General features: G+C 44.8%; 1 protein-coding gene across 1 annotated transcript in view; it reads right to left on the reverse strand.

The window, feature by feature from the left end:
• Positions 1 to 1,005: 1,005 nt before the first annotated feature.
• eng (endoglin) overlaps positions 1,006 to 27,050 on the reverse strand; it is a 47,488-nt gene continuing 21,443 nt past the window's right edge. The window contains exons 4-14 of the mRNA XM_084442154.1: positions 20,998 to 21,120; positions 15,823 to 15,988; positions 15,462 to 15,630; positions 14,109 to 14,214; positions 12,145 to 12,343; positions 11,656 to 11,804; positions 11,056 to 11,286; positions 10,621 to 10,687; positions 5,839 to 5,946; positions 5,360 to 5,407; positions 1,006 to 5,147 (exon numbers count right to left, since the gene is read on the reverse strand). Of these exons, the coding sequence (XP_084298280.1) occupies positions 5,026 to 5,147; positions 5,360 to 5,407; positions 5,839 to 5,946; positions 10,621 to 10,687; positions 11,056 to 11,286; positions 11,656 to 11,804; positions 12,145 to 12,343; positions 14,109 to 14,214; positions 15,462 to 15,630; positions 15,823 to 15,988; positions 20,998 to 21,120 (1,488 nt within the window). The 3' untranslated portion in view covers positions 1,006 to 5,025. The remainder of the gene's footprint in view (positions 5,148 to 5,359; positions 5,408 to 5,838; positions 5,947 to 10,620; positions 10,688 to 11,055; positions 11,287 to 11,655; positions 11,805 to 12,144; positions 12,344 to 14,108; positions 14,215 to 15,461; positions 15,631 to 15,822; positions 15,989 to 20,997; positions 21,121 to 27,050) is intronic.

Raw genomic sequence — 27,050 nt, forward strand, 5'->3', positions numbered from 1 at the left:
TTCTTTTTCTTCTCTTTTTGCAGTATATCAATGGACCAGGCTGGTAGAGAATCAGCCGCCTGTGTGATTTGCTGAAATGTTTTCTGTCTGCGTGCAGTTTAAAAAATAAAAATAAATTCATTAAGTGGAAGCATATGGCGGCTGATTTTTTGAGAAATAATTTCCTGTGTGGTTGGTTGGCAGGAATGTTGAAACTTCACAGAGCAGAACAGTTGGCATTTTGAAATTCAAGGTTGTCAAAATAAAGATGGTTTATTCCAACACTCAGCTAGAACCACAATATGTACACGCATAAGTTATTTAACTATTTGGAAGTATTGTGTATTAATTCCTGGAGTGTGTTTAGACTTTCCTTCTATACTGTAGGCCTACAGTATGTATACTTGTGTATCATGTTAGGGTTAGGAGTATATGTATCTAAACTATTTATTATAGTTAATATAGTTATTTACCCTTTACCTGCAGTTTTCTATCACAGCTGTATATCAATTAGTTAATTATCAATCAGTGTGAGCTGTGACTTTGACATGCAGTTTATGTTGCATTCTGTATACTGTAAGTCATACAGAGATTTCACCACACAGGGGCAGAAAAGTCAACTTTGCCATTGGCAGAAACAATGAACACTCCCAATCCTGCTGGACCCCTCATAACATGATCCAACCATCTTTTCATAAGAACTCTACCTCCCAAAACACGCTGGCTCAAGGTACTTGACTCATTACCTAATCTCAAGTGAATAATATGTGTGAATGTGAATAAAATGTGACCCTGCCCCCTGCCTGGCCAGCGGTCTGCCCAGCTTGCTGGATTATAATTGCTGTGTGGTACTGTGTGACTAGCTCTGTGGGAAACCAGAGCATTGCAGCATTCTGAGTGGCTGTGTTCCACACGGCAGTGTTCTCTGAAACAGTTCTCAAACCCACCCTTCTCCCAGAGACAGAGATCTAAAGACACTGACATAAGAAGAAAGTGATTCATTACAAAGTGAAACTGTTGGTGGTATTCCTTTTATTAAGACGGTTAATACACAAATAGAACATATGTTTTATTCAAAGACAACATACAATACATATTAAATTGTATTTGGTCATTATACTGTACAACAAAGGCACTTTTAGATTTGGGGATGAAGAATTCGCCCCAGCCACAGTACTGTATATATTTTTCAACATGCATAGAATGAGGACGGCCATTTTGTTTGCACACAGACTCCAAAACGTGGTCAGCAGTCTTAACGAGTGACATCCTGCACAGAGCCATTCTACTCACGAACACGCCTCGTTATGCAAGGCTCATTTCTATCACAGCAAGCCAGTTTGAATGATTACAATGTGGGAAATGTATGTATGTCTCTGCTTACCCTTACTTAAGAGACAAAATGTATGACTGTGAATGTATTCCTGGGAAGGAAGGAGTGTGTGTGTGTGTGTGTGTGTGTGTGTGTGTGTGTGTGTGTGTGTGCGTGCATGTGTGCGTGTGCATTTTCTTCTAATGGGGAGCTGATCCTTTTGATAATTGTAATTTTTTCATTCTATACAGTATCTGTATACTGTATACAGTGTGTGTGTGTGTGTGTGTGTGTGTGTGTGTGTGTGTGTGTGTGTGTATGTGTGTGCCACTCTATCCCCTGCATCACCTCCCTCAAGCTGTTGCTGTAAATATTCTCAGCAGATACCTGGGCTGCATTCAAATTTAGCGAACAGAGGCAAATGTTCATGGCGAACATGTTTTATTTGAACTGTAAAATTTACAAATTGTTTGTATTAAACATAAAAACACATGGCGACGAGTAGCCAGACAGACTGCATTGCCATTTTGTTTCACGTCATTATAGAGCCACTTCTGTGATTAACAATGGTTTTCTGGATGATATGTTTTGGATGTAGTGCTGCTAGTACATACTGTAGTGCTGCAACTTAACGTTAGTTGAAAGTGAAATGGCTTCCTGTATTAAATTAATGTCATCAATCATACAATTCACATTTCCCTCAGCATCCATTTGTTCACTACAAACAACCCTTTCAGACCATGCGCTTATGTTCTCAAATGTCTGTGGCAAACACAAAGTTAACTGAAAACCGTTTGCTATGTTCGCTGAATTTGAACGCACCCCTGGTGAAATGATAATGCCTGATAGCGAATTATATTTAAGAGGTGGTGTTATGTGTTCACTATTCAGACTGTACACTAGACTGTATATAATGCCCACAAGCCTATGCTCAGTGACCTTCAATGCATATTATGACAGAAACAAGCAGTCTGAAGCCTAGAGGCTCACTAGCATCCCAACTCCTGGTGTTGAGTCACTCAGTAACCAAGAGAAAGACAATGTGCAACACTTGCACAACCACGCATTCACACATGCACACGCAAACACACACACACGCGCACGCACATACACACACACAAACACACACACACACCTCTCTTTAGTAGTGTCTATTTATCATGGTGTAGGCTGAGGAGAGACACTATCTCTCAGTGTGTCTGTGTGTGCGTGCGCATGTATGTGTGTGTGTGTATGTGTGTGTGCGTGCGTGTGTGTGTGCACCTCTTGTGAAGGGAGGCCCTGTCAGAGATAGGGCTGGGATAAGCTCGGTTAACGAGTGAATTCGACTGACAGCCCATCTGATTCTCGCTGTGTTCTGTCTGTGCTCAGACTGAGCCTGGCTATCACTGTGTGCCTGATACTACAGGCCTCCTTCTGCCTGCTCATCCACTTACACAACACTGCGGCATTTGGAAGTAGGGTCAAAGATGGTATGCCAAAGGACGGCGTGAGTCCATGACACCATTGGGGTGTCGTAAACAGACTCCATGCAAGCCCGTCTTGTTAGAGAGGTTTTGGTTTTGGTCGGCAGGGGATCTTGGCATGAGGGGAAGAGCAGAAATAGAGGAGCTAAAGCGACAAAATAGTTTTATGTAAGAAAGCGAGGCGGCGGTTTGAATAGCTATCCATGGCAGTTATGGCTAACAGTTTTGGAATCATCACAAAACAAATGGTAGACTATAGAGATGCATACATGGTTAGAAATGACTACTAAGTAAAAACAAAACTGTGCATTCCACAAGTGCCACATTAGGGAACATTCACTGTGAAAAGAGACAATAAAACAGAATTTATGGAATAAGAAATATAAAATATCACACTTTTACAAAATAAACTATAAGGACATCACATCCAGGTTTACTTCATAATATTGCACAAATACTCAAGTGGCAATTTCTCCTGCGTTTCTCTCACCTCTCTTTCACCTACCCTCACACACACACACACAGACACAGACACACACACACTCACACACACACACATACACACATATACACAAATGGAAATGTAGCTACATCATTTTTGGATGAGGAAATATGGGCAATTTTGAAATGCAGCACAGAATTCTGAAAGCTAACTTGGTTTAAGATATCTAGGTTTTGGTGATAATGACAAACAAATAAATTATTAAAATCTGCTACAAATACTAACTCAAAATGTGTTGATCCAATCTTAAGACTCCTATTTGTACAATATAGTGGTCATTGAACATGAAAAAACATAAAATAAATTGTAACATATATTTTGAAATCAGATGACAATGACCGTTTCTTGAAGAGATGTGGTTGAGTGTAACGTTTGGAGGGCAGTTCATACTCAGGCCTTTACTACATGGTTTGTTATATTCAGACAGTATTTTTAAAGAGATCAGCCAGAGCTAATACACAGCAAAATACATTTAATTTGTACATTTACACAAAGAATGGGTTTACGCTCACGGTTCAACCGTCTCTCTTTTCAGATACCGATATTATTGGCAATTTATTCAATATTTTTTCTTTAAATTAAAATACTGGCAAATATTGTGATTCCTGAGTTGATTCAATAAGATTTACAATCTTTATGTTCTTCATGAAGCCTAATTTGCGGCTACCCTTGGGTAAATATATAAAATATTCTTTGGTTTGGAGTTTGTTTGGCACTTAGGAAGAAGAGAATATGCGCTTACAACTTAACAATATAAACAACAACATCATAAAACTGCATTCATTAGGGCCCCGCTGGGGCACCGACTTGTTTGAAAACATCATTTTAAAAGTCTGGTTATGAGTAACAAATGGCTCGGAGCATAACAATGTGATGTAAGTCAAGTGAAACGGAATGAAAGAAAATGAAATAGAAAGAGAATAGAAGCTATTGGACTAGTTCACCAGAGAAGCCTGTTGTAAGGTCATATTTAACCCTGCAGACTTCTACATAAATTAAGAGGTAGCCTTTTCCCAATCTCTCCTAGCTCCAATTAAGACAGTTACCCCTTGGGATGGGAAGAGAACATACGGCATTTTAGCTTTGTTGATTTGCCTCAAAAAGTTATCCATGATTTATCTCCCAGCCACCCAGATAATGCTAAACTGAACACAAGTTGATGGAATAAAACTGGAATTGACATCCGGCCTCTCTTTGAAAAGACCTTCTACATCAATCACAGTAATTGTGGAGGTTGAGAGGCAAAACTGTTTCTCTAATAACATTTTCTGAAAGTCAATCTTTTGTCTCTTTTTTCCCCTCACTCGTATTGTGCCGCCATCAGAGAGGCACAATTCTTTGAAAAGAATGCAGTGAATTTCCTGTTAGTTCTTGGGGGATATGCTTTGTTTTTCCTGTTGCTGGGAGCTGAGGGCTTTTTTTTGCGCTCTCTCTCTGACTTCCTGTCTAGCAGGCTCTGGGAGGCTGGAGAGAGAGATGAGTGGTTGTTAAGGAGTCCTGACTAGACTGCTGCCATCCCCCACCCTCCTCCCTGGCCCTCACCCTCCCATACTACATTCTACCCCGCCCCCTGACCTCATATTTTGGGGTGTGGTCACTGTTGAGAGATTGTGTGTGTGCTCGCTTTTTCTGTAACAACCAAATTGTGTGTGTGTGGGGGGGTGCTTTCTGTGAAGCATTGTGAAATAGCAACCAAAAAGCACAAAACCTTCTGAGTGACAGAGAAGGGGGTGGTGGTGGTGGTGATGGTAATGGTGGCGATGCTCTCACGCCATGCTGCTGGTGGGCGTGCTCTGTGTGCTGCCAATGCTGGCATTGGCGCTACTGTTCTCCGACGGGGAGGGGTTGGGTGAGACTGGTTGTCTTTTGGTCAGAGAGCAGGGACATCCTAGGGAAAAAGACCATACAAGTTGGAACCTCTTGGAATATGAAACTGTTAACATTTTCACGTGTTTAATGATGCTTGAATGCTAATAGTGGTTAATATAATTTAATTGCGCCAACTTATGACGATGCTAACTGCTGTCAAAATTAGCATAGTGTTATTTAACTCATATGCTAACTGCCAACATTTACACAAACTGCTGTGGAGTCTCACACCTGAAAGATTTGCTGCAGTTGAAGTCCCGTCCAGTCCGCTGGGGTATCCTGCATCCCATAAGAGAGAATGATACCATGTCAAAATCTAGTCCAGTGAAAGACAGTACCTCAGTCTGGATGAGATATCTACACACCTGTTTCAGTCTGGATGAGATATCTACACGCCTGTTTCAGTCTGGATGAGATATCTACACACCTGTTTCCGTCTGGATGAGATATCTACACACCTGTTTCAGTCTGGATGAGATATCTATACACCTGTTTCAGTCTGGATGAGATATCTACACACCTGTTTCAGTCTGGATGAGATTTCTACACACCTGTTTCAGTCTGGATGAGATATCTATACACCTGTTTCCGTCTGGATGAGATATCTACACACCTGTTTCAGTCTGGATGAGATATCTATACACCTGTTTCAGTCTGGATGAGATATCTACACACCTGTTTCAGTCTGGATGAGATTTCTACACACTCACCTGTTCGGATCTTGATAAACCACAGCGCTCCAATGAGGAGGACCCCAATCAGGAACCCTCCGAAGGCGATTCCAAGCACAGCAGACAGGCCGAAGTCAATGCATGGTCCTGCAACACACACAGTAATTATATGTAATCAATTGCGAGAGCAAACAAAAAAGTTTCTTGCGACAGTGTGTTTGGATGCTGTGTACTTGGTTTGTTTGGCCTTTTGCATCATGTGATGTGAAGTTAAGTTTACGGTCACACATCCTGGCACTTCCAGTGCCCCCGGGCAGTCTGTGGGTGGCATTGTCGCCATTCCAGAGATTACAGACGTGGTCAAAACAAAACAACTCTGGAGTCAACAGCAGAGACTAAATATGCCACTCAGCCTCACAGGAACTCTGAAATCAGCACTGCTGACAAGTGAGAAAACAGGCTGGCGCTGGACTTGGGCCACTAACACACACACACACACACACACACACAAATATGTGTGCAACTAAGCACGCAAACAAGAATACATACACATACATGCAAAGACACACACAAACACACACACACATACACAAAAACACAGTTCCCAGTTTCTTCATCAGTGGAAACTCTCCAACATGGATCCTGAGAATGTGTGAGGAAGCTAATCGTCGCTACCCCAGGCAGAAGCCATCCTGTGTGAACTCTTCCCCTCACCTGCCCTTCTGCTGGGCCAACGCGCCCCCAGCTAGCTCTCTCTTTTCCCTGAAGGACAGGAAAAACTGGAGGCAGGAAGGATGAGGGGACCTGCATTCTGTTTGTTTGGCTGCGCCTCCTGCCGCCATGCTGCGAGTTGAGCATCTGTGCATCTGTTTTTATCATATTTAGCGCCTTGGAGTGTCGGGGTGCCTCTGAGGACAATACTCACATTCCATAAAGAATGTTATGAGGATTTACAGCCAAGCAGGGAATATGTGTTACATAATCCACACTGCAACTACTGTCAAAATGGATGCAGCATTTATATGTTGTCAAAATGAAAACGACCAGAGGCTTCAAGCAATTTGAATAATTGATGACCTGCCTGTTCTTTAATACTACTCATTAATCATCGTGGTAGCACTGGATTATCAACAAATAGCACGGGAAATAGATAATGACCCTGTTGATGCCTACATCATCACTGTTTTGCTGTGTGCTCCTTTCGAATTTGTTTTTAAAAAGCGCTCAAGGTGTTCAAGATTCAAGATCAACTTTAATGTTTCACAAATGGAAGATGTGGCTTGAGTTGTCACCCATGCTGCAGCCATAAAAAAGAAGAGAGAGAAAGTATTCACATACAGTAAATAAATGTGTTAGTACATAAAGTGCCCTAGTGCAGCCGTACAAACATAAGATGATTCAAATACAACACGCAATGCAAATGCGCCTACAATGCGAAGATACCCCTACAAAGAAAATACATATCCTTATCTTCCCAGGTCTTGTCACTACATAATTTGCCACAGTTTTACTGACACAGGGATAAATTAATTCTTATAATATTGATTTTGTCTGCAGCAAGGAATCCACAACTGTCAGGACATGCATTCCGTTGGGTGTCCGATATATCGGACAGTCCTGGTTGACCGGTTGAAGGACCGGTGGCCAGGATGAGTCTGGAGGTGTTCGCCTCCCTCTCCGCACGCCAGATGTAGTCCGCCAGTCCTGCCTCGCTGATGTTAAGATCTCTGCATTGCTGCTTGCGGCCGGCACGAAAGAATATCTCGACTCGAGCAGGTGGTTATGCTCCACGGCCCGGCAAGCGAGACGTGCTGTGGTTCCTGTTTGGCGGAGGCCACCGGGCTGGATGCCTGCAAGGATGGGAAGGTTGTCCACAGGAGTGGGACGCAGGCATCCTGTCACGATGCACAAGGCGTCGTTGAGAGGCGGGTCGATGAGGCGGGTGTGAGCGCTGCGACACCAAACCGGTGTGCAGTATTAACCGGTGGAGTAGACCAGGGCTAGGGCTGTATCATGTTAAACCCTGAACTAAAATCAACAAAACAAATGCTGTGCATATGAGGTACAGTCGGATCTTCTAAGTGCTCAGATATGAAATGTACCATGGCTATCACCGCATCATCCGTACCTCTATCGCTCCTCTAAGCAAACTGAAAAGGATCTAGTGAGCAGCTATTATTTGCACGCTGGGGTTTGGACAGCAAAGCTGAACAAACAGGGCCAGGATGTGGCAGGCGTGCAGGTGGGGGGACGGGGATGGGACAGCTGGCCTGCACCATGACTCCCAGCAGCCTCCTGGGAGACAGCTTCCAAACAGGAAGGACAACCTAAAGAGGAGGGGTGGTGGGGGTTGTCCACATCCTGGCCAATCACAGCAGGTGAGCCCTCCAGCAGGAAGCACTGTTGCTGATATACTTTGGACTGCACAACACTTTGGTGAGAATTATTTCAGAGATAATTCTAAAATAATTGAGTGTGTGTGTGTGTGTGTGTGTGTGTGTGTGTGTGTGTGTGTGTGTGTGTGTGTGTGTGTGTGTGTGTGTGTGTAGAGTCACTGGGTAGGTATGGTTAAAAGGAGCTTGGAGGTCAATAAATAGTTGCCTGAGTAGAGATGAAAGTAGAGTTTAATGAGAGTAGAGTTTAATGAGAGTAGAGTTTAATGAGAGTAGAGTTTAATGAGAGTAGAGTTTAATGAGAGTAGAGTTTAATGGTAGTAGAGTTTAATGAGAGTAGAGTTTAATGGGAGTAGAGTTTAATGAGAGTAGAGTTTAATGAGAGTAGAGTTTAATGGGAGTAGAGTTTAATGAGAGTAGAGTTTAATGAGAGTAGAGTTTAATGAGAGTAGAGTTTAATGGGAGTAGAGTTTAATGGGAGTAGAGTTTACTGAGAGTAGAGTTTAATGAGAGTAGAGTTTAATGAGAGTAGAGTTTAATGAGAGTAGAGTTTAATGGGAGTAGAGTTTAATGAGAGTAGAGTTTAATGAGAGTAGAGTTTAATGAGAGTAGAGTATAGTTTAATGAGAGTAGAGTTTAATGGGAGTAGAGTTTAATGGGAGTAGAGTTTAATGAGAGTAGAGTTTAATGAGAGTAGAGTTTACTGAGAGTAGAGTTTAATGAGAGTAGAGTTTAATGAGAGTATAGTTTAATGAGAGTAGAGTTTAATGGGAGTAGAGTTTAATGGGAGTAGAGTTTCATGAGAGTAGAGTTTAATGAGAGTAGAGTTTAATGAGAGTAGAGTTTAATGAGAGTAGAGTTTAATGAGAATAGAGTTTAATGAGAGTAGAGTGTAATGAGAGTAGAGTTTAATGAGAGTAGAGTTTAATGAGAGTAGAGTTTAATGAGAGTAGAGTTTAGTGAGAGTAGAGTTTAATGAGAGTAGAGTTTAGTGAGAGTAGAGTTTAATGAGAGTAGAGTTTAATGGGAGTAGAGTTTAATGAGAGTAGAGTTTAATGAGAGTAGAGTTTAATGAGAGTAGAGTTTAATGAGAGTAGAGTGTAATGAGAGTAGAGTTTAATGAGAGTAGAGTGTAATGAGAGTAGAGTTTAATGAGAGTAGAGTTTAATGGGAGTAGAGTTTAGTGAGAGTAGAGTTTAATGAGAGTAGAGTTTAATGAGAGTAGAGTTTAATGAGAGGAAACGTGTTCGCTGGCCACTAGTTCCCGTCCTCCATCAACAACAACAAATCCCAGAATCCCTCCACACACTCACATCACCTTCCCATGTCATGAAACAGACCAGACTAGACTGGCTAGCAGGCAGCCACCTCCAACACCCCAAATGATGCCTCAACCTGCATTCTCCTCTACTCCTATGTGAGAGGAGAGAGCGAGAGGAAATTGGGGAGAGAATAGCTTCTAGGCCAAGGCTGGCAGGTTTTACGCCGAGGCAAAACATGAACCTGAGGCTCATCCCAAATAACGTTTGCCTTGTTTTTTTTACCTCAACCAAAAAAAAAAACAAGAATAATGATCTTCCCCCAGGCCTCCTCCAGCCGGTGAGGAATGCGCCGGTCTGTTCCTGTCTCATCTGTCCGGAGACGCTCCCCCTGCTTTGAAGAGCAACACCTTCCCCTCTTTGTGTTGCTCTGCCTCCAACAATAGTGCCAGACCCTGCGGGCTGTGTTTCGACGGTCGCTCTGCCAACCCCCCCCCGCCACCCCCCCTCCCCCCGCCGACACAATGGACGCACGCAAAAACACGCACACGCACACACGCACCCCCACGGGGATCATTACTGCTGATTGTGGCCACAAGGTCAAGCTGCAGGCTTTCCTAAAGGACGAGGCCCCACCCTCGCATCCCCTCGCCGACCCCTCCGCACATCCTGACCCCGTCGGCGCGATGACAGCTCATGGCGGACGCCGCCGCGGACGTCGGGCGTGGCCTACGGCGGCTGACGGTGAGGCTGTCGTGACCGATGCCAGGCCAGGATGAGGTGGAATGTTCCGGGAGCAGGATTGTTGAGATCGGTGAGACAGTGTGATTATTCTCCTTTTGTTATATTTGACATTAGACAGTTAAGATGTTTCAGAATTTCGTATTCTTGAAAAGGAAACACATCTGGACTGTAATGAGGTCACATTTAAGATGGATTTGAAGGAGTTTATGTTTAAAGATATACGCATGCTAAAAATACAGACAGTATGGACATCTGAAAGTGGTCCTGAGATGGGCCAACGATGACATCTGCACTGTAATGCGCGGTGCCAAGTCTGGTTAGCAAACACAGAGCAGAACAGCTGCGTAGCTCGTGGGCCAAAGGAAACGACAACCCCACAACACTTGAGGGGAAATTATCACTTTGAAGTTTAAAGTTAAACTCACTCGGTGGTGGGATGTACGTCTGGGTGACTTCCAAGTTCCTCTTCACTCTTCCGCCATCTCCACATTTCTAGTGAGAATATCCAGAGAAGCACATCAGAGACAGACCATTAAACTCTACTAATATACGTAAAGCTTTGAGATTAAAGGCATCAAAGGTTTGGATCTGTCTGCCCAGCTAACTTGGCATAAACATTGTTTTAGCGAAACACAATGAGGATCCCTGTTGACGTTGCAAGCGTTAATTACCTCAGGTGTTGTGTGATTTGTGGAATATGAACGTACTGTCCTTGATTTAAAGAAGAAAATGTTCTTCGGAGCACCCCCCCCCCCACCCACCTCCCCTCCCCTCCACAGCACACACACACACACACACACACACACACAAACGCACATTTACCCCCCCCCCCCCTCCGCCAAACCCACACAAGCACGTACCCCACTGAAGCAGAGCTTGACGGAGCACTCCAGGTCCCAGGTGCTGGAGGCGAGGTCTTGCAGCAGCTCCAGGGAGAAGCTGACCCGGGAGCTGTTGTGACACACGGCGGCGGAGCAGGTCTCGGGTCTGAAGGGCATGTCCCTCACCACAGGGCACGGGCCCTTGGAGCGCACCGAGCAGTTGATCACCTTGATGTTCAGGACGATCTCTCCCAGGGTATGCGCCAAGATCTGGGGGGACAGAGGTGAGGGAGCACGGGAGGAATTGAGCCGCGGAAAATGTGCTCCAGTATGTTTTCAAGGCAGCTTTTGTGAGCCGTTGAGAGTTCGTCCTTGAATGTGTTTGCTCGTCAAAGTGACGTACCCTCCCCGCAAACACAATACATTGATTTCTGGTGTGAGATTAACAGAACGGTCTTAAAAGCTCGGGGCTGAGTTTCCCAGAGGCATCGTAGCGCTACGTTCATCGTAGCGCTACGATGAACGCCATAGCTTACGATGAACGTAGCGCTACGATGCCTCTGGGAAACTCAGCCCGGCTTTGTTCAGGTTGGGAAGAGGGGGTGGTTTCAGAGGAGGGTCCCAAAACGGGCATCTTACCTCCGCGTAGACCCTCTTGTCACTCTGCACCTTGGTGTTGGGGTCCAGGGGGAAGCGGAAGTCCGGGGAGGTGTACAGCTTCATGAGCAGGGGTGTGTGGGTGGTGCTGCTGGTGGTGAGGACTCTCTCAGTGGGGGCTGGCTCTGGGGCTAAAAAAAATCGGTGTCAAAAACATAACCAGACACTTCATCGACATTCATAGGCTTCTATCTGCTCTTTCTGAGATCCTGTTAGCACATTCCTCAATAACGAAGCGTTCTGTTAAAGGGAAATGGACCGCACATAACAATCTGGGTAGTTCTTGACAAAGGTCTGCTGCCATTCTAGGAATATCAAGCCATCTTCAGATGCATTTTCAACTAAAACAGCACTTTCACTGTGTTCAAAGCCTTCCTTTTCGCCATAACTCCCATATCTACTGGATCTTTTTGTAAAAGGGATTGTTCCACCGTTTGTTTGCTATGTTTATTTATTTTATTTGTTTCTTACCTGCAGCACTGTTCCTGTTGCCGAGCAACAGTGTGACGTTGGGCCCTCTGAGTCGGATCTCGGTGTAGCTGGTGATGGCGCTGGCTTTGAACGACTCAAGGGCTTTCTTCTGCACCTCTTTGGCACTGTCACTCCTCATGACGATTTTGGGGACAATCTCGTGGTTGCTCATGCTGGGTAACTCAATCTTATTGTTGGACTGAGGTCGTGGAAGAGGGGAGGAAGAGGGGAGAGAGCAAGAGATATAAAGAAAGAGTATCTTATTTTAATGCATAATATGGTCATTTGATAATAATACTGTCGATATGTATTTTATTTTATGAATTTTTTTTTTTTTTGCAATTCCGTTGATCTTATTCCACTAATTTTATGAGTGTTAACGAAAATGTCTTCAAAATGAAGCAGACATTTGCACGATCATTGGACCATGTGGTAAAAATGTAATTATACTAGTAACCAGATAGCAGGCTAAAAAAAAGAAAAATATTTTAAGCCTGTCCGGTAGACCGGGAGGTTCGGATCTCTGAAGTTCGGATGATTTTACTGTAGTAAAATAGTAAAATAAGCATTAAGCATTAAAGAAATAACTAACAAACTAGACTGTAAATAATTAAATAAAAACTATCTCATGTAAAGTGACATGTAACAGGCAGAAGGGGCGTGTGAGAGGAAGGTAGAGAGGGAGAGAGGAAGGGCTCAGCACTGTTATACAGGCAGGAGGGGGCGTGTGAGAGGAAGGGCTCAGCACTGTTATACAGGCTGACGGGGGCGTGTGAGAGGAAGGGCTCAGCACTGTTATACAGGCAGGAGGGGGCGTGTGAGAGGAAGGGCTCAGCACTGTTATACAGGCTGACGGGGGCGTGTGAGAGGAAGGGCTCAGCACTGTTATACAGGCTGACGGGGGCGTGTGAGAGGAAGGGCTCAGCACTGTTATACAGGCTGACGGGGGCGTGTGAGAGGAAGGGCTCAGCACTGTTATACAGGCAGAAGGGGGCGTGTGAGAGGAAGGGCTCAGCACTGTTATACAGGCTGAAGGGGGCGTGTGAGAGGAAGGGAACAGCACTGTTATACAGGCTGACGGGGGCGTGTGAGAGGAAGGGCTCAGCACTGTTATACAGGCAGAAGGGGGCGTGGGAGAGGAAGGGCTCAGCACTGTTATACAGGCTGACGGCTGCTGACGCCAAGGAACGCCTGAACCTCTCTGTTCTGCAGAGGTGGGAGTGATGAACCTGTAGCTGAAGGTGCTCCCCATCTGCCACAGCTCATCATAGAGGGGATGGGAGGGGCTGTCCAGGATAGACTTCAGTGTCCCTCATCCTCCTCTCCACCAGACTGTCCAGTTGTTGCCCCACAACAGAGCTGGCCTTCCTCACCAGTTTGTTCAGCGTGTTTGTCTCCATAGACCTGGTGTTGCCTCGTTAATTAAGTGGAGCCGAGCCATGAGGAAGAAAGGTCTGCTCTGTGCTTTCCTATAGAGGACCTCAGTATTACAGCCTGCAGACACCATTGGCTTCCCTGTCCACAGATCTCAGATTGAGGGGCGGCTGTAGCTCAGTTGGTAGAGCGGGTCGTTCAATGATCGAAGGGTCAGTGGTTCGAATCCCAGCTCCGACTGTCCACATGTCGAAGTGTCCTTGAGCAAGACACCTGACCCCAAATTGCTCCCAATGAGCAGGTTAGCACCTTGCATGGCAGCTGCCGCCATTGGTGTGTGAATGTGTGTGTGAATGGGTGAATGAGAGGCCACTGTAAAGCGCTTTGAGTGCCGCTAAGGTGGAAAAGCGCTATATAAGTGTAGTCCATTTACCATTTACCATATCTCAGTTCACACCCTGCTCGCAATCTTCTCTATTTTATTAACCTGACCACACTTAACTGTGAAATATTGTGGCCTCTATGGTCGGTTGCTTTAGGAAGGAAGAAATGAACGAAGAAACAAATGACGGTCCGTATTTCATACTTACAAAAAACTTGGTGTGCATGGGGTCATGGATGATCCAGCTGGTCCCCTGAGGTCCCCTCAGAAACAGACTGATGGTCTTGTTTGTGTTGATGTACACTGACACGTAGCTGAAACAACACAGAGTATGCTTGAGAGTATGAGTATGCTTGAGAGACATACCATACTTTACTTGCGACAAACTGTGTTGTATTCATCGGGATTGGGCCTTTAACGAAAAATGGTTTGTGGGTATTATTGTATCTATTGTTATGAAGAACCCAAAAAATAGGATTATTCCTACATACAGTAGATTCACATTCACATTACTTTATTGTTATATCCTTTATACAGTACATGTATAGGGGAGTACAATTCTTAGGTTCTGTCTCCTCAGCCTCGAAGCCGAAACATAAATAACTAGAAAGGGTGCTCAGACACACAGGGATCCGCCCATTAATGCATTTTAGTAGAAAATAGCTTGTGGGAGGTTCCAATCACTTTGGTAGTTTTTGTATAATCCTGCTATGTGACGGATAATACTGTTTTCTTCGTTTGCTTCAACACTCAAATGAAAAAGAACACATAGTTAGTGAAACCTGTCACTCAAGGGGCAAAACCTCAGCCCAGATGTGCAGATAGCTTATTTATATGTAGACTAATACCACAGGATCCAGGCTAAGAAAATGTAACTTTTCCTAATACAGTGTTTATCTGATTTGTATTTCATGAGTCAGATATGATTTTGTTTTACATGCATAGAAACATAAGACAATATTGGGCGTAAACAGCTAAAATATTGAATATCAAATGCTGAACCCAGGAATCGAACCTGGGCCAATGCATTGCTGGACTGGTACATTGCTGCCCGGCTACCAGCGATATAGGAAATATGGCAGGAGAAGTAAATATAAAGAAAAGGAAGCTGGTATGGCAAATGTTGTTTTCTTTTCATTCGTGTATCCGCCCAGTGATTCTGATCCGCACCAAAATTTAATGTGTTCTAATTTGGCCCATGCTACACCCCTCCACCGAGTTTCATGAAAATCGCTCTGGTAGTTTTTGTATAATACTGCTATGTGACCGACCGAACGAACGAACGAACGAACGAACGAACGAACGAAATAACACACACGACCGAAAATATACCCTCCGCCAGCGTTCGCTGGGCGGAGCCAACAACACAAGATATAAGGTATAATACAGGATAATAGAAACAATAGCTACAATAGTAATAAAACAGTGCAATACGGTAGCCTATGCAATTACTGAAGGAAGGTATTTAATCTGTATAAGATCTTAAGTGTGATATAACATTCTTATTTTAATTCTTGGCAATCGTTTTTGCCTAGTGAATCAATGATTCGTCATGTCTTACCGGATGCTGACATCTTCGGGGATGTTGACGATGTGTAGGTCGACGTCTTCCCTATGCGGATGCGCGTTGGAGCAGGACTTGAGTGACGAAGACTTGAACTCTGCAAAGTGCTTCAAGGTGGGATCTTCGTCTTCAAGAGTACATGAGGAGGGAATAGGGAACCTTGTTCCTACAGCACCACAAGAGTTCGGAAAAAAAGATAGATTTGGAAAATATTGATCATTCACTGTAGTTCTCAAATAACAGATTTGAATCCAAGAACAAAACTACAATTCCCTCAGTCCTCATGCATGTATTGTTGCACTGTAGGTGTGTTGCACATGCACGTGCGTGTATCAAAGTACAAGGACAAAAGCCTCACCCTCTCTTCCGTTGAAAATTATGTCCACTGGGTTTTGGACGGTGGTGAAAGACGTCACCCCACCAAACTCCTTCGTAGCCCACATAACCAGCTCTCTGTCGTCCGTGGGCAGATCCCTGGTCTGGCTCACAGCACCCATCACTGACAACATGGAGCCATTGGCTACCTGGGGATCATATAGAAAACAAACAGATAGATCAGTGTCATGGGCGATAGTCTCATTAATAACTGTACTGGTCAACAGCTGGTGAGAAACACAATCTGTTGAGAGGGGTCAGGGAAGAATTTTTACAGCTCACTTATCTGGCCCCCGGGTGATTACTGTTTTTTTGCTTCCCTCTGGAATATGTAGGAGTGGGTCGTATGCCCACCTCCCTTGTTCTCTGTGAAGCGCATTGTGTTGCCTCTGGGTATGAAATGCGCTATACAAATAAAGCTTTGATTGATTGATTGATTGATTGATTGATTGAATCACTATCACTGGCCAGCGACACAATATCTAGAGAAAGGTTCCTGATGACGGGAACGTCAATATGAAGGGTGTGAAATGCTCACGCGTCACATGACACGGCATTCCAAGACCATCTCTCTGGGTCGTCCTCGTTTGAGCCCTCCATTGACTCATCGGTTGGAATAACTTTGTGTCAAACTGTCTATTTGATATATTACAGTACGCTGATGTTTGAGCATACTGTAGAGTGACTGGCATTGCACACTCAAAACTGCACTCCAAGTGTGCACAGTTAAACTATGTGTGCAGAAGTATTCTTTGTGAATTGAACATGTATATTAGTACATACAGTACAAGACCTAGAACTATACTGCACTGTATATACAACAACCATATTGTCCCTTTTCGTAAAAATAAATAAATTAATAGATAATACAGTAGATATACTGTAACAGGGTGTGTCCAACCCAGTACTAGATCAAGATTATTATTATTATTACGTTATTTGTCATGCATAATGTATTATATACAGTTAAAGTGGAATGTTGCTGCCGGCTCCAAGATTATGCTATATACTGTACAGATAAACTTCAATACTCAATTTTTATTACAAATTTACAAGTTACAGTTTACAAATTACACTATAAGTTCAATTGCTATACAGTATACAGATAGAGGAAGATAAGATAGATCCTGGTGTGGATGGATGGGGGGGGGGGGGGGGGGGTTATGTAAATGTACATGCTATAGCTATAATAACTAATCCTGGGGGTGGGAGTATATTAACGTTTGCATTTGCATGCGATTATATTATGTACACTAGATATTCTATGTACACCAGATGTTCTAGATGGAGTTATTCAGGTGCCTCTTGGCTTGCTTACTACATTTGATTATTTGGCTACATATGTGAGTAGTTGAACCAGGGAGTTAATGATGAGCTATTATGACTCTTCACAGCCATACAACTCTCCAGGACATATGGAGCCTAATCTAGTAGTGAACACTCATTTATTGTATGTGAAGTGACACGTCTAGCCTACATCTAATCCTAAATACTATATAATCCTGAGTGCTCATTAGCGAGCCCCTTCAGATGCCCAGACAACCCTGTTTGTCTGCTCATTGTTGCCGTAGTCGTAGTCGTGGGGTGAGTCAGGTCCTTATTTAAGGCCCTTTACCTCATGTTTGTCCAATATGTCTGACTACTGCTACACTACATTACACCCCCCCCCCAAAGCCTCTCTCTCTCTCTCTCTCTCTCTCTCTCTCTCCATCTACCCACCCCTCTCTACCCCCCCCTTTTGCTTTTATTCTCTGTGCAGGGCTCATTTGAAAAGGAATGTTTATTATGGTAAAGTGTCCACGAGCCGGGTTGCACAACCCCGTTGGAGCCAAGGTCTTTCCTTCGCTTCCTGAGCCGGGCCCGGGGAAATGGGACCTTTTTAACTCTGTGCGTCAGCCGGAGTCAACGGCTGGAATCTGGCTCCATACGGAGTATAAATATATATACATCCAGCCAGCCAGCCCCATACAGTACACATCATTTCCCCTGTCGGTGGGGTGCAAGGGCCTTGATAATGGACTTTAGATGAGAGGACGTGGCGGGGGGGGGTACCTTTGGATCCTGTCTCAACAATGGCTTCATTTTTTAACCCCCCACCCTCCTCTTCAATCTTCTCATCGCTATTCTCTACCACATTCCAGCTAGCCAGAACACAGATGGACTTGTTCAGGACTACAGGGATGGGGGAACTGGGGAGGCTGTGTGTTTTCTGATTAATACCATTACGCAATAATGGAGCGTATAAAAACAACAACAAACACAATTAGCGACGCTACATTGCACAAATTCACAGGAGGTATGCGAGCTGGGCTTTGCCAAGAAGGGGCTTGGGAAGGAGAGAACAGCCATTGTGTCCATGTGTATGTATGTATGTGTGTGTGTGTGTGTGTGTGTGTGTGTGTGTGTGTGTGTGTGTGTGTGTGTGTGTGTGTTTGTGTGTGTGTGTGTGTGTGTGTGTGCGTGCGTCTGGAAGTGGAAGAACAGACAGACACGAGGGGTGGAAGAGTGCAGAATAACCCTAGGAAAGAACATCAATGCTTGTTTTCTTTTTGGACCACCCCATGTTAGTGATCATCTGGAGAGTGTGTGTGTGTGTGCCTTCTCTCTGGACCACCATGTTCTTGGTCATCGTAGGTGTGTGTGGCATGTCTGTGCCAGCCAGAGGACTTCGCTGGAAGCAAAGAAAGCTCCTGTGATTCATCGGTCCCTCTCATGGCGCGTATATTTGGTTTGGGGTGGATCAAAAATAGAATGACGGGAAACTACCGGGAAGAAAGAAAAAAAAAGAAAGAAAGAAAACCCGTCACAATGGACTCAGAGAACGAGGAGAAGGAGGTGGAACGAGGAGAAGGAGGAGAAGGAGGTGGAACGAGGAGAAGGAGGTGGAACGAGGAGAAAGAGGAGAAGGAGGTGGAACGAGGAGAAGGAGGAAGCAAAAGGAGGGAGTGACATGGGATCATGGAAGGACAGAAGGAACAACTGACAGGAATTTGTCTCCGGGGAGGGGTCAGAGTTCGTCGCGGCGTGTGGCGTGGCCTTGGGGGCCAGAGTTCAGCGCACTGTATTGCACGACGGGAAGTAGTCGGAGCAAGGAGCGGCTCTCTACCCCGCCGCTTCCAGAAGCTTCCACAAACGTATTCAACTACACTTCCTTTCCCCGAACGGGAAGGGATGAATGAGGCATGGGCAGCACAGGCTCCTCTCCTCTCCTCTCCTCTCCTCTCCTCTCCTCTCCTCTCCTCTCCTCTCCTCTCCTCTCCTCTCCTCTCCTCTCCTCTCCTCTCCTCTCCTCTCCTCTCCTCTCCTCTCCTCTCCTCTCCCCTCCCCTCCTCTCCTCTCCTCTCCCCTCCTCTCCTCTTTTCCTCCTCTCTTGACCTGGCCGAGACCTCACATTTGACAGTCTGGCAGGCAATCACCCCGGTGCTCGGAAGACACACTATCATTTTGTCTGCCAGTGACTCTCATTATCAGGTTTTATTGTCTTGGCACGGAGTGGCTATCGCTGGAGAGGCAACTCTGGGGAATATATGTCTCTGTCACAGCTATCAGAGGGCTGTTTGGAAAAGCCATCCAGAGGAGATTATAGTAGGAGGAGGGTCACGGCCACTATGTCTGTGACTATCTGTGTGTCTGTCTGTAACTGTCTCTTGGCGTGTCCTAAAAACTTTTTCTCTTTTTTGGGGCCAAAAAAGGGTCTTTGAGCGGTCTGTAATCAGTGAACAACAAGTCAGTATTTTGTTGGCTTCAAACTCCGCCGAATCACAACTTTAAGGAAAAAAAACGACAATGGCTGCAAAATGTTGCTGAACCCACAGGTCGCGTAGCCTCCTGTGAACGCAGCTCCAGCGCTCTCTCAACGGCGGGGACTTGTCGCTATCACAGCTGGGGAGAAGACTGGGCCCATCTCCAGCAGAGCTGTCATCTCATGACGCACTTCCTCAGACACAGACCAGATGCTGTTGTTCTCTGTCCTCCTTCCCCTATTAAAACTACTACTCCCCAATGATAGAGCCCATCTCACAAAAACATCCCCCTTTCGGTAAAACTCTTCGCCATCTTGACAACGCAGCCCACAAAAACATCCCCTTTGTCGTACAAAATGTTCTTAACTCGACACAATGCGACGCAGTATCATACAATCAGTGACGACTGACAGTGTTGTAAACATTCTATAATCGTTTTGTTATCATGGGAGATTACTAAGATATTTAAAACAATGAATGCCTGTGAAAAACCTAAAGAGGGATAATGTTATCTAGTTGCCTTTGGGCGAAACCATTGTGTAACCTCGGGTCTTGAGTTTAGAAGTTAATTTGAAAGTTCAGTTTTGTGTGAACATCACACCGTGTAGGCCTTCGGGCAGACGACGACCATCACCTCTCTTTAGAACTCACTAAACAACTCATGCTCCCAATGTAGAGGCACAATTCTATTCTATTTCAAAGTTAAATTGTAAAAAGACAAATCCAATTTTACGGCTGCGATGCCCATTGCTCTCAATTGAAATCTAACTGTTATTTCAAACCAATACTTTGTGTCAACATGTCCAGTCCATTCCACTTAAAGGTGCCATAGCATCCTTATTATGACAGCCACCTTTAGCCTATATGGATTCTGGATACTCCGACTCTCTAAGCATTTTTTCTCTGGTGATATAAACACAAACGGGGACCCTTGGGGACTGTCAAACCAAACAAACAATACTAATTGCCTCTCCAAACCGGCCTGGAGGGTTGCACAGCTGCTAATGGGTCTCGGTCAAACAGCTGGCCCAGTTTTACAGGCCCACCTGGGGGATGGGGGCGGTTTTACACTCTGAATTTGAGCAATGGACCCAGCGGGGTCCTCAGGTCCAACACGGAAGGGAGAAGCTCATCTGGCAAGAGTAGTTCAACACCCGAAACAGCTCCCATCATACGACCCCCCATCAGCAGCCAACAGTATTGTATCAGTGGCACGATCATGTTCTAGAGAGTGATATATTGATTAGAAATGTCACTTTTCAAAATATAACTTTTTTTCAAATACAACTTTCTATGTACACATCCGATACCTAACACAAACATGGACCACGATCGTAATTTATTTGTCTGGGTTAATGAAGGAGAGATTAAAATACACATAAAATGGATGTGCCGTAGTGATAGATGGTACTCACGTAAACGTTGACGTTTTTGTTTGGCTGGAGTGCCAAATAAACCTTCTTCTGCGAGTCTGTGGTGAGGATAAGGTGCATCGGCCTGGCAAAGGTGGCGTTGATACCGAAAATAGCTGAATCACCCTGGAAAAGAAAACAGAACAATTCCACCATTTTACTTTATATGTTTTGACATTTGAGACATATCACATAACACTACAGTATTTCAATAACAGGAAGTATTGAGTCAGTTGTAAACATCAGGGTAAAGGCCTTTCATTGGACGTCAGGAAGGTTCCAGATACAGTATCTATTTACTATGTAATCATACTCAATTCAGCTGCCGCGTTTGCCTTCATTAGCTTTGTACTCAAACTCATCTATCTGAATTGCATTTCAATCCTTGGGAGATTCGCGGCAGATTTTCCTTCTTCATGAATCATTAGGAGTATATGAGTGTTGGGGGGGGGGGAGGGGAGAGAGGCAGACAGACAAACAATCCCATAATCCCACCAGGTTGAACGGGTCGTGTTTTCATAACAAAAACAAAAACTAATTTCTCGTCCGATCGGAGTGCACACACAGCTGCGGCGACTGGGCAGGTCATAGCCACAGCTGCAATGTCTCTGTGTTCAAAGCAGTGTCACGCACTGTACGGTGACTCAGTTGTGATTAGGAAGAAAAAGAAATCAAGTGCCATGAACTTTTCTCTTGGTCTCCCTGTGCTTTTTTGGAGCAGGTAACGAGGGGCTGGTGAGCAGTGCGTGCTGTAGGAGTTCAATCTACCCGTCCAAGGAAGCTTGCTAATATCAGAGAACAAGGAAAGTTACACAACTGTTTCTGAAGTAAGAAAAGTTGTTGTTGGGATCAGGTTTTGGGTGCATTTATCAAAGTAAATATTTTAACTTCACGAGATACATGACCGACCGATACCAGCCTTGACGTCTACATGGACGCACATGTAAGACACACACACACACACACACACACACACACACTCACTATCCCTCTCCTCCGCATCTCCGAACTCAACCGTCTACCTCTGCTCCAACAGTGTTATTAAGTGTCAGAGTGCCTCTCTCTCGTTTCTGCTTCTTTCACGGGCGTTACATCAGCGGAAAACGTGAGAAATAGTCTACAGACCACCCCATGCAACAACACAGTACAGTTTCATTCTATTGTGTTCTAGACGTGACACACTGATTTACAGAATGCCACGGTGAGATATTACCTGAGCGTGTGGTTTAGAGGGGCAGGGAAAAACATACTCTACAGAATAGTAGCTGGAAGGTGAGATAGAACTACAGTGAATTGTCAAAATGTGACATTCATTCTCGTGGCAGCAGGCAGCCATGACTGAAGATGCCAGCAAGCCTGCCCCCCGCCCACTACTGAGGAACCAGCTCCAGGACTGCAGGCGTAAGCGAGTCCAACCTATTCATCATTTGATGAAACAGTCCAGTACCAAAGAAATAATTAAATCAGACCCAGTGAGGATATTGAAAACAGTCCAGCACTATAAGAAGCACAAACAAACACACACAAACACACTCACGCACGCACACACACACAGACACACACACACACACACCCCTGCTGAGAAACTTGGGTCCTGGTACAATTTATCCAAACCCACTCCTATAATCCTCCTTCCCACTCAGGTGACCGGTGTGTACATATTATTTCCACCTGGGCGAGCCCCCCTAGGGGGAGTCACAGCCACAACAGAGAGATTGTGTGTGAGTGTGTGTGTGCATGTGTTTGTGTGCGTGTGAGTGAGAGAGAGCTATAGAAGACCCCCCAATATCTGTTTGAGCTGCCGCAGAGTGAGACTATCTTTGTAGCTCAGCGAGAGGCCATGCCTTGCACACATGCTCAGCTTGCCGGGCACAGCAGGGAGCCAGGCTGGGCGGGAGAGAGCCTCTTACTGTAAGACCCACAGAGGAATACACTCTGCAGTGGAAAGAAAAGAAAAGATAATGAAATAGAAGTGTTTTCTGTTTGCGGCCTATACTGTAGACTTTGTTTTTGAAAATTTGATTGTAGAAAAACGAATAAAAAAAATAAACAAGTGATGAGAGTTTGGGAAAAGTGCTATGAAAGGCCATGAAAGGTCATGAAAGGTCATGAAAGGTCATGAAAGGCCACGCCAACCTGCATCTCATGTTCCGTTTGGATGCACCAAGGATCCAATTAGCCCAACTCCTTCATACCTCACTATCAGGTAAAACAAGCCGAAGTGGTCAGAGATATAAAACCCATCAATGTGAAAACAGCACAGCACAGACTACAAAGCCTGAAGTGGAAGACCGGCTTGGAAAACCTAATAAACACAGTTCTGAAGACTAGCTTTATGCGATTACCAATTCATATTAGCTAAAATCCACTTTTATCCGTGTGTGACGCTTCTCTTGAGAGCCAAAGCTCGTCTTTTTTTTCCTTCTTCTTTTCTCTCATGAGATCTTATAATCTCTTGCTTGTTTTGGAGCTGGATTCACTTGGCTGCTCGCCGGATTTCTCTGTTGGAGGGACGGAGAGAGAAGAGAGAGAGAGAGGCGGTCACAGAGAGAGAGAGACAGAGATGATGTACTGTAGAGAAAGACAGAGAAAAAAGAGAGAAAAAAGAGAGAAAAAAGAGAGAAAGAGAGAGAGGGAGAGAGACAGAGGGAGGGAGGGAGTGAGAGAGAGAAAGAGAGAGACAGATGAAGTGAGAGAGAGTGAGAGAGAGAGAGAGAGTGAGAGAGAGAGAGAGAGAGAGAGAGAGAGAGAAAGAGTGTATGTTTGGGGAACATGGTGTCTCTCTCTCTGCTTTGTTGTTAAATTGATTGTGTGCTGGCAGCGTTGTGCTCTGAGGGGGGGGGGGGGGTGTTGAGCTGAGGCGGAGAGGCTGGCATGAACTCTCCAGACCCCTGCCAGGGTGAGCGAGAATCAGGTCCGAGGAGACTCCCGGCAAACAAGACCTACAAGGCTAATACAAGGACCCCCCACGTCACCTCTGGTCCACACACACACTGAGCGGTGTGACAGAGGGGCTCAGTCAAAAAGCCATAAAGAAGGCCATGTCTTACACTCTGGGATAAAGGAAGCAAGAGAAAATGTGTTAAAACACACTTTATACAGTACATACATCCACAAAGCGCACGCAGGCACACACACATACACACACACACACACACACATAAAAGAGCGAGTGCTGCTTTCCATCATATCACTTAAATCATGCCAATGCAATTAGAGGAAATGATCAATTGGAACCCAAGAACACATGCAGCACATGGATGAGCAGCAACATGGAACACTAGGTTAGTTCTGGCTCTTGATTCTGATTGGCTGGAAGCCATGTTAAAATACTTTGTAACACACACCTGGGACCGCATATCATTCAATTTTCAGTATTAACGCGCCTCCCATTTGATCCAATGCATTGTAGTTGTTGTTGTTGCTTGGCAACCCTTTTGTTAGGGGAACTATTTTTCTCGGCGGAATTGAGGGAATGATGCTTCGTTTTGAATAAATGTTAATATTTTATATTGCTGTGTGTTTATTTTACACTAATAGCTGTAGTAACCGTTGTATAAAAGCAATAAACCACTCAAGGCCGTGTGTTATAGTGATTTTATAACAGCTAGGGGGGTTTTACTCTGCTTCGCGTCGTGCCTAACAACGCCCCCTAGCTGTTATAAAATCACTAGAACACACGACCTCTCGTGGTTTATTGCTTAAATATCACCTTCACTGCTCTTCTCTGTCTCTGCTAAATGATCTGATCCTGACGAGCCCTGTGGTAATACGTCTGGCTGAAGGGATGTTGTCAGAGCGCGCTGACAGGAAGTCCTAAACGAGAGGCGCCCCCAGTTTCCCGCCGTCTTTCACCGGCGCTAAAACATTTTGGGGTGAGCAGACTGTACCGGCGTTGGTGAACAAAGAGAATACTGTATGTGAGAGCGCTTTGTAAGTGTGTGTCTCAAGTGTACGTCAGTGTCTGTTTTTCACGTGTGTGTGTGTGTGTGTGTGTGTGTGTGTGTGTGTGTGTGACTGTGTGTGTTTCCTCGCTACCGACCGATGAGTCAAGAGTTTCTCTCTCTGGCGTCAACGGCAGAGCCTTCTGAAGTCGAGCGTCTCACCTCGCCTCCTTAGTGCTGTCATCCAGAGAGGATGATTCTGATCCATGAAAATATTGCTCCTTCACAGTAGAGACGAGATTGCTCCTTCACAGTAGAGACGAGATTGCTCAGACGAGATTGCTCCTTCACAGTAGAGACGAGATTGCTCCTTCGCAGTAGAGACGAGATTGCTCCTTCACAGTAGAGGCGAGATTGCTCCTTCACAGTAGAGACGAGATTGCTCCTTCACAATAGAGATGAGATTGCTCCTTCACAGTAGAGACGAGATTGCTCCTTCACAGTAGAGATGAGATTGCTCCTTCACAGTAGAGATGAGATTGCTCCTTCACAGTAGAGATGAGATTGCTCCTTCACAATAGAGACGAGATTGCTCCTTCATAGTAGAGACGAGATTGTTCCTTCACAGTAGAGACGAGATTGCTCCTTCGCAGTAGAGACGAGATTGCTCCTTCATAGTAGACGAGATTGCTCCTTCACAATAGAGACGAGATTGCTCCTTCACAGTAGAGAAGAGATTGCTCCTTCATAGTAGACGAGATTGCTCCTTCACAGTAGAGACGAGATTGCTCAGACGAGATTGCTCCTTCACAGTAGAGACGAGATTGCTCAGACGAGATTGCTCCTTCACAGTAGAGACGAGATTGCTCAGACGAGATTGCTCCTTCACAGTAGAGTTGTGTAGAGATGCAGGTGCAGGTGCAGGATAAAAGTGCATGTGAATCTCCAAGGATATACATATCCTCACACTGGATTACTTTTCCCAATACTTTATTAACTATATAACAATATATCTAGTGTTATTTCTATTGCTTTACAATATTAGGAGGATTCAACCCCTTCCTACCTCGATGGCATGGTCAAACCCTACACCCCCTTCCGACCGCTACGCTCTGCTACCTACTGTAGGGGTGACTGGTTGCCCCGTCACTCCGAGGCCCCTGCGGTCGATCGACACGGTCAGGGCTCTGCTCTGTCCTGGCCCCGCAGTGGTGGAACGAACTACCCACTGATCTCAGGACAGCAGAGTCGCTGCCCATCTTTCACCGCAGGCTCAAAACTCATCTCTTCAAGAAATACTACAGTATCATGATCCTCCCTCTTAAGCACTTATTGTATTTTAGATTGCTATTCTTGCACTTTGCCTTCAGAACTAGATTATGCTCTTAGTCACTTGTGTTAGAAAGGAGATGCACTTGTGAGTTCTGGCGAGTAGTAGTACATTGCCTTTTCCTATGTTGAATGAAATAAGTCGCTTTGGGATAAAAGTGTCAGCTATAAATGACTGTAATGTAATGTACTTAATGTCATATTTTTGTATTATTGTTACTACATGTCTGCATTTTATTTTTATTTTTTACGACATTATGGAATGACCAATGTGCTATAACCCACTTAACTGGCTGACAGTGATGTCAATGTGATGTGATTGGCTCACTACCTGTACAGCGTATACCGTGCTGTCATGATTCATTTGCCTGAAACTGTTGGGTTGAAATGTTGCTACAGAAGTTAATAGCAAGTGTGTGGATATCCACTTCCTTGCACCGTCACCACGCGACTTTGGAAAATAGGAAAATGGTGCTATTCTAGGAAGTCGACTCAGGTGCCGATAGACTGACTAGCTACCATATTTCTCAGTTAGACTCCTAGTGAGTCATTTTACTGAGAGGAAATTCCCATTAGGCAGCATCCTATTGGCATTTCACAGTGTTCTATCATGCCCGTGTACAGTAAATGTGTGATTCATATGTCTTGTTGTCTGGCAGATTACCGTGGAAGTTTGCTATGTTCACGGAGGTGGGTGGGTGTGGATGTGACTAACACAGGAGTCACCAGGATGAATGCACAGTCGACCATCTTATCAATTACATGGAATGGACATTATGAAAAGATCCACGTTGTGTAACATCCGAATTTATTTCTTGCTTCTTCCAACCCACCCACCCACCT

The sequence above is a fragment of the Borostomias antarcticus genome (assembly GCF_949987555.1).
Source record: "Borostomias antarcticus genome assembly, chromosome: 8".
Classification (NCBI taxonomy): Eukaryota; Metazoa; Chordata; class Actinopteri; order Stomiiformes; family Stomiidae; genus Borostomias; species Borostomias antarcticus.